Raw genomic sequence first — 8035 nt, 5'->3', positions numbered from 1 at the left:
TGGTACATGTCTATATTGGGTATCAAAGTCGTATCTAAGTTTAAGTGATGCGTGCGATATTTTGTTTGATATATGTAAAGTATATAATACAATTAAAACAAGAAAGATATCCACAAGTACGGATCCGGTCATGTCTATATAATTACATGATCGATGATAGCAACGGTTATAAAAAGACCTAGCCGGACAGAGTATAAATTAGAACATATAGGCATTCAGGTTACGGAGGTTAACCATAGTAAGAACCTAGATATTCGTATCCGGATATGGTATAATGAGAAGCAATCGATAAGATCAAAAACGTGGTAACACATAAAGGATGATACAGTGCGTTTGTTCGCGTGGGTAGTAGGGCAGGGGAGGTAATAGCGTAAGGAAAGTAAAGATGTAGAGTAGCAGAAGAGTAAGGTAATATAGAAAACTAACTCGATGGGTGTTATTTCCATCGTATATCTAAGGGAGGGTTAGGTAGGTACATGGGTAATATATTTGATTATATATACACATATATACATATATATTTAATTTTTCTACTCTTATTCGTTATCTGGGTACGTGCATACTATATAGTCAGGATGGCTGGGGTTTTGTTTCAAATATTAGAATACATGGCTGTAAACGTTATAAATCGTCCGGTTGATTATGCATTATACCAAATTCAACGATAATCTGTTTACAAAAATACGTATCGTCGTAGCAAAACACAGCACGAAATACTCAGCCATCCCAAATATATATCATGAAAAACTGTATATATACAAACAAGTTTTGACATAGAAATTCAAATATATTTACGACTAAATTCATCTATGTGTATACAAGAGATATACAAAGTATGTTTCCATTTACGTATGGGATCTATGAAGCGAGTCAACAATTCCTCAATCCAGTTAGCGTCAGACGAGTCAAACTGAAAAATTCGTGACGAGCCTAACAGATCCCGCACGAAATGCAAACGAATTTAGGATCCAGTGAGGAAGTAAATGACGTCACGTAATTGTCGTCTGCGTGACATCACAATGAAATATATATATAATTATTCTATTGTTACATGTAGTTGGCTACATGGATTGAATATCAAAGTGTATGAATACGGACAATTTTTATCTTCATCTGTACAAATAGCAATGAACACATCTTAATAAATGTAATAACTATTACATTTATATATATTGTAACATAAACTATAAATCTAAAGGCATTTAAATTTACGAGGTACGCAAAGCAAGACAGAAAAAAATCCTATAAGCAAGCTTGAATTTGAATTTGATTTTTTTAACAATTCAATTTAGGCATATTATAAATACATATATACTGTATGACGGAGACCTTTACAGAAACTATGTGTGTACACATCATAGGGTAGGAAAATACAACATACTTTTGACTATAAGTTGAGAAGACAATAAATGTATATATTATTAGCTACATAGATTGAACATATATATATGTATGGATACGTTCAGTACATCTGTAGTGTAAGGTAAGAACACATCCTGAGGATAATGTCAGACGAATCGAAACATGGACTTAAGAAAGGGCACATAAGGCCCGTGTTAATATAGACACAAATCACCTTCGGGATGTCAGCCCAGCGACGCTGACTCCGATTAGGTGATATCACATATGGTGACCGAAGGGCTCAAGTTCACATTCCTGCCGGATTTGAAAGATTTTGGAAGACTGATCTTTAATAATGATCTTACCGTTTGTTGTCCATGTCTGCGATAAATGTTTGGCCTTTACTAGATTCCTCGCGAGGAAGGCTAAGCCACCACGATATTTTGTGAGGTCCTCATTCACAGAGATGCCTTTAAAGGGGTCTTTGGAGCGAAAACCGCGGCTTGATTTTAACAGAGCAAACTTGGCGTCCACGGAACTCAATCGCGCGATGTTCCGGTTTGCCAACTCGATGCGACCGCTCCAGAGCCTTTGGCGGGAGGTCGACGCCACATTCCTCTGCTGCCTTTAAGATAATAGCGGAAGTGTCCTCTCCTGATTCCTCTGGGATGCCGGAGAAGCGAACGAGTGTTCTCCTCCCGTACTGTTCCAGGTCATCACGCTGATGGCGAAGCTCACCGTTTTCAGCCTCAAGCCTTGCCACTTTCTCTACCAGCGGAGCAATCTGCTGTGGTACGACTAGTTGGACATTCTGTTGTATGGACTGCAGGTCGTTGGACATGTGAACACGGACAGCCATGGCGATCCGCTGGACATCAATATCAGACAACTTCGCACCCCCGAGATCGGCGGGCTGAAAGTTTGCTGAATCGGAAAAGCTGGGTAGTGGAAAAGGTAGAAGGCCTGACTGGGGATGTTGGATTCCCTGCTGGAGAGTTTGTGATGTGGTAGTCATTGGTGATGATAAATTGAAACCGAACACACTCTCGGGTAGCGGGGTTGATGTGAGAGGTAACTGTTTCTGTTTTTTAGTGTCTCTGGTGATAGGGGGTGGTGTCGATGAAGAGGATAATGCTCTTTTAGAAGAAACTGGAATGGAAGAGCTCATATAAGACATATGTGTACTGGTAAAACTGGCAAATATCAGTTCATTTCAATTGTACACGTTCACATTCACGTACATGATTACGTTCACGGTTCGATGATCACAGGAATGCATACATGTCACAAGAAGCACTTTCCAAATAATGTTATTCAGCTCAAATGAGACATATCACAGGCACGGCATAGAGTATGCAACCAAAAAGGTTATTTAACGCATCATACGGCAACAAGTCAATACCAAACCTGACCCCGAAGTAGGCATAAATCACATTTCTATTGGAGCTGAACTGTCAACACCGTCCATGTTATCCAAGGGCAGACGACCCTTTTGTAGGTTGTGTTTTTATTATGTTATTTTGGACAAAGTCTCGTTTCCTCGCACAATCGTATCATTCTATCTTTCTCTCTTACAATCAAGTTTTCCGGGAAACTTTATTACATTTAATGTACGAATGCTGTCATGTGCAATATCTTTGGCCCTTTGTATTAAATCTATTAAGATCGAAAGGTAGAGTAGAAGTGTCCAGAGATTCACATGTACTGATATTTTGTGTTTTTGGAACTGTTGTGTCCAGAGATTCACATGTACTGATATTTTGTGTTTTTGGAACTGTTGTGTCCAGAGATTCACATGTACTGATATTTTGTGTTTTTGGAACTGTTGTGTCCAGAGATTCACATGTACTGATATTTTGTGTTTTTGGAACTGTTGTGTCCAGAGATTCACATGTACTGATATTTTGTGTTTTTGGAACTGTTGTGTCCAGAGATTCACATGTACTGATATTTTGTGTTTTTGGAAGTGTTGTGTCCAGAGATTCACATGTACTGATATTTTGTGTTTTTTTGGAACTGTTGTGTTCAGAGATTCACATGTACTGATATTGTGTGTTTTTGGAACTGTTGTGTCCAGAGATTCACATGTACTGATATTTTGTGTTTTTGGAACTGTTGTGTCCAGAGATTCACATGTACTGATATTTTGTGTTTTTTGTTGTGTCCAGAGATTCACATGTACTGATATTTTGTGTTTTTGGAAGTGTTGTGTCCAGAGATTCACATGTACTGATATTTTGTGTTTTTGGAACTGTTGTGTCCAGAGATTCACATGTACTGATATTTTGTGTTTTCGGAACTGTTGTGTCCAGAGATTCACATGTACTGATATTTTGTGTTTTTGGAAGTGTTGTGTCCAGAGATTCACATGTACTGATATTTTGTGTTTTTGGAACTGTTGTGTCCAGAGATTCACATGTACTGATATTTTGTGTTTTTGGAACTGTTGTGTCCAGAGATTCACATGTACTGATATTTTGTGTTTTTGGAACTGTTGTGTCCAGAGATTCACATGTACTGATATTTTGTGTTTTTGGAACTGTTGTGTCCAGAGATTCACATGTACTGATATTTTGTGTTTTTGGAACTGTTGTGTCCAGAGATTCACATGTACTGATATTTTGTGTTTTTGGAAGTGTTGTGTCCAGAGATTCACATGTACTGATATTTTGTGTTTTTGGAAGTGTTGTGTCCAGAGATTCACATGTACTGATATTTTGTGTTTTTGGAAGTGTTGTGTCCAGAGATTCACATGTACTGATATTTTGTGTTTTTGGAAGTGTTGTGTCCAGAGATTCACATGTACTGATATTTTGTGTTTTTGGAAGTGTTGTGTCCAGAGATTCACATGTACTGATATTTTGTGTTTTTGGAAGTGTTGTGTCCAGAGATTCACATGTACTGATATTTTGTGTTTTTGGAACTGTTGTGTCCAGAGATTCACATGTACTGATATTTTGTGTTTTTGGAACTGTTGTGTCCAGAGATTCACATGTACTGATATTTTGTGTTTTTGGAAGTGTTGTGTCCAGAGATTCACATGTACTGATATTTTGTGTTTTTGGAAGTGTTGTGTCCAGAGATTCACATGTACTGATATTTTGTGTTTTGGGAAGTGTTGTGTCCAGAGATTCACATGTACTGATATTTTGTGTTTTTTGGAACTGTTGTGTCCAGAGATTCACATATACTGATATTTTGTGTTTTTGGAAGTGTTGTGTCCAGAGATGTACTGTGTCCAGAGATTCACATGTACTGATATTTTGTGTTTTTGGAAGTGTTGTGTCCAGAGATTCACATGTACTGATATTTTGTGTTTTTGGAAGTGTTGTGTCCAGAGATTCACATGTACTGATATTTTGTGTTTTTGGAAGTGTTGTGTCCAGAGATTCACATGTACTGATATTTTGTGTTTTTGGAAGTGTTGTGTCCAGAGATTCACATGTACTGATATTTTGTGTTTTTGGAACTGTTGTGTCCAGAGATTCACATGTACTGATATTTTGTGTTTTTGGAAGTGTTGTGTCCAGAGATTCACATGTACTGATATTTTGTGTTTTTGGAACTGTTGTGTCCAGAGATTCACATGTACTGATATTTTGTGTTTTTTGGAACTGTTGTGTCCAGAGATTCACATGTACTGATATTTTGTGTTTTTGGAACTGTTGTGTCCAGAGATTCACATGTACTGATATTTTGTGTTTTTGGAACTGTTGTGTCCAGAGATTCACATGTACTGATATTTTGTGTTTTTGGAACTGTTGTGTCCAGAGATTCACATGTACTGATATTTTGTGTTTTTTGTTGTGTCCAGAGATTCACATGTACTGATATTTTGTGTTTTTTGTTGTGTCCAGAGATTCACATGTACTGATATTTTGTGTTTTTTGTTGTGTCCAGAGATTCACATGTACTGATATTTTGTGTTTTTGGAAGTACTGTTTTTGTGTTTTTGGAACTGTCCAGAGATTCACATGTACTGATATTTTGTGTTTTTGGAAGTGTTGTGTCCAGAGATTCACATGTACTGATATTTTGTGTTTTTGGAAGTGTTGTGTCCAGAGATTCACATGTACTGATATTTTGTGTTTTTGGAACTGTTGTTGATTATGATATTTTTGTTCTTAATTCTAAAATGTTATATATATATTAAAAATTAAGGAGGGAAATACCTACGATTGGCAAATGGAAAACATACATTCACCTTTACAGAAAAAATGAAGACGGTGGAATATGTTCTAACAAAAAAAAACAGAATTAGTTACTAAAAAATGGAATCTTATCGAAGGATAGTATATAATGGAGGAACTACAATATGTCTTCCTTATTCTTATCGAAACAAAACGAGCTTTTTATATGGGTATGTTGTCTAATGCGGGACAAAATTGATGTATTTGTATATGCTACTCATATGAACCGATATAATGTATTCTAATTCTGTTAGAACCTACTACAATAGCCTTCAGTTAAAACTGTAAAATGTTGAAATGACATGTTATAATGAAATGTTGAAATAAAATGTGACTTTAAAAGTCTGAATATGTATGCTTATGAAGGTGGAGCAGTAGATAGGGAACAGATTTGTCTGATATGGAGATATCAATTAAATTGTTCCCGTTAATCGTTTTAACTAACTTTTCCTGGCTGTCACCTTCACATGCCTGCCACTCCGTCTGATGTTTCCAACACTACAGTAATTGTTTTCCAGAGTGTTAACTCTCTTTCCCTTTTACATGTAAATTTATAATATCAGATGACAACAGCTTTACGTGATCGTTTACGTCACATTACTGTGGAAAGATAAAAATAGCAATAAAATATTTTAAATTTATTCTTAGCCGTTAATGGCTTTCGCTCGAAAAAAAAAGTGTTAAGCATAAAAATAAACACGTCGCTATCTCGAATGAATATCTGTTGCATCATAAGGACGGTTTATCGATTAGATAGAACATATTACTGAACCAGACTGTTAATAGAATCAATATGAAATGGGTTAAAATCCTCACCAGTCATAGAAATATTTCATTCTAATCTAACAATGCCCATTCATGGTTCATTCTAACAAAAATCATAAAGAAAATACAAACATGGCAACATAGTCATATTTCAAACTCGAATTCCATAAAACTAGGACAAACTATAAACAAAAGAAAGAATTACACGGAGACTCCTGTAAAAGTACAAGGAGAACAGGACAAGGTATTCAGGAAGAGTAAGCGTCTTCTGCTTCATCGACGACACCCGCCATGTAAACCTTTGTCAGTCCAAGTAAGTAATGTCACGTTCTCAAATGAGAATAAGGTATACAATAACGGAACCAACAGACCAAGTAACGAGCATCAAATACGTCAAGCTTCATGTCGTACAAAGAAATAAAATATTTCTCAATGGGATCACTATGGCGATCACACAACTTCCCCACAATTTCCATTAACCTGCATCTTTTGAACCTCGTGTTACGAGTTTTTCAGCAGGAATATTGCTATCCAGAAATAGAAAGTTCACAGTACGGAAATTGAAATCATCACGTTTATCATACAATGTGATGGAAATATCTAGATAAGTAGCTGATATGGAAAGCCTGTCGTATCTCTGATTTCCAGTTCTGGTGGATATATACGATGGACGTAGTGAATAAATTTCTTGTTATTTAATGACAAGATGTCATCAATATACCTGAAAGTGGAATGAAACGACTTTGCAATGTCTTTGTGACCTGTTTGTCCACATCAGCTCTCGGAAATGTACACTTGTCAATAGGTGTTCTGTTTAAGGATTGAAAGCTGGACATAGAATTATATTAGTTGTCACTACAAATTGGTGGACTTAGGTTGTCGATGATTTAATTTCTGTTATCAATGAGGTAATTGTAGCAAAGATGGCTATTCGTGTTGGAACATTGATAAAGTTTCCCGAATTAAATCTTATAAGTAGAAGGTGGAGATAAGGATTTTGTTTGATATTTTATGTTCAATAAATGATTGATATTTCATCCAGGTACACCTACACACACACCCCACACACACACAAACACACCCTCACACCCACAAACCCACCCACCAACCCACACACACCCTCACACATACTCACACACACACACCCACTCACTCTCACAAACACACACACTCACATAAATTAGTTGCCATCCATTACAATGAAATTGACGTCCTCTTGCTCATACCGTGTTATGTGGTATAGTGTGACTGGATTCACAACGCAATATATGCTATAAATATAAAACCAACGATTGTGTAAAACATGTGTAAACTACCTTTATATCCATCATGATCAATACATCATTTGAATCTCAAATGGATAAAACCATGCCTTCTCTAATTTATTTTCTAAAATAGACGTTACCACAAGGCTTGCTTTGATCACTTGTTCTGTTTATATCATTGGGTCTGATTTCTGATGGTGTTTATATCATATTACGTTGTCTAGCGATAAACAATAAATATCACCTTATCTAATAAAAACGGCATGATCCTGCACCGAAGTACTCACGCAGCCTAAGGTTTACTATAAACGGCGGCGGAAGAGAGATTTCCAATACATCAAAATGATTGATATCGATGTAAGAAACCGTCAGCTGACGGACAAACTCGTAACGCAGGGTTTCAAAAGATGCAGGTTGATGAAAAATTATGGGAAAATTTTTACTGTGGTCATAGACATCTTTGTTTGATACGAA

At 36.5% G+C, this 8035-nt stretch overlaps 1 protein-coding gene across 1 annotated transcript; it reads right to left on the bottom strand.

Annotated features, from left to right (window-relative positions):
- Positions 1–1813: 1813 nt before the first annotated feature.
- Positions 1814–6782, bottom strand: LOC132547859 (mucin-2-like). Its single transcript, XM_060211664.1, has 3 exons — positions 6777–6782; positions 3524–4955; positions 1814–2490 (listed from the first exon to the last, which is right to left on the bottom strand). The coding sequence occupies exons 1-3, from the start codon at positions 6780–6782 to the stop codon at positions 1814–1816; spliced, it is 2115 nt and encodes a 704-aa protein (XP_060067647.1).
- Between the last annotated feature and the right edge of the window lie 1253 nt (positions 6783–8035).

Source organism: Ylistrum balloti, unplaced genomic scaffold (assembly GCF_031769215.1).
Source record: "Ylistrum balloti isolate Yb309-2 unplaced genomic scaffold, AGI_CSIRO_Ybal_v1 Utg369986, whole genome shotgun sequence".
In the NCBI taxonomy this organism is placed as follows: domain Eukaryota; kingdom Metazoa; phylum Mollusca; class Bivalvia; order Pectinida; family Pectinidae; genus Ylistrum; species Ylistrum balloti.
This window is presented reverse-complemented; position numbering and strand designations above follow the sequence as displayed.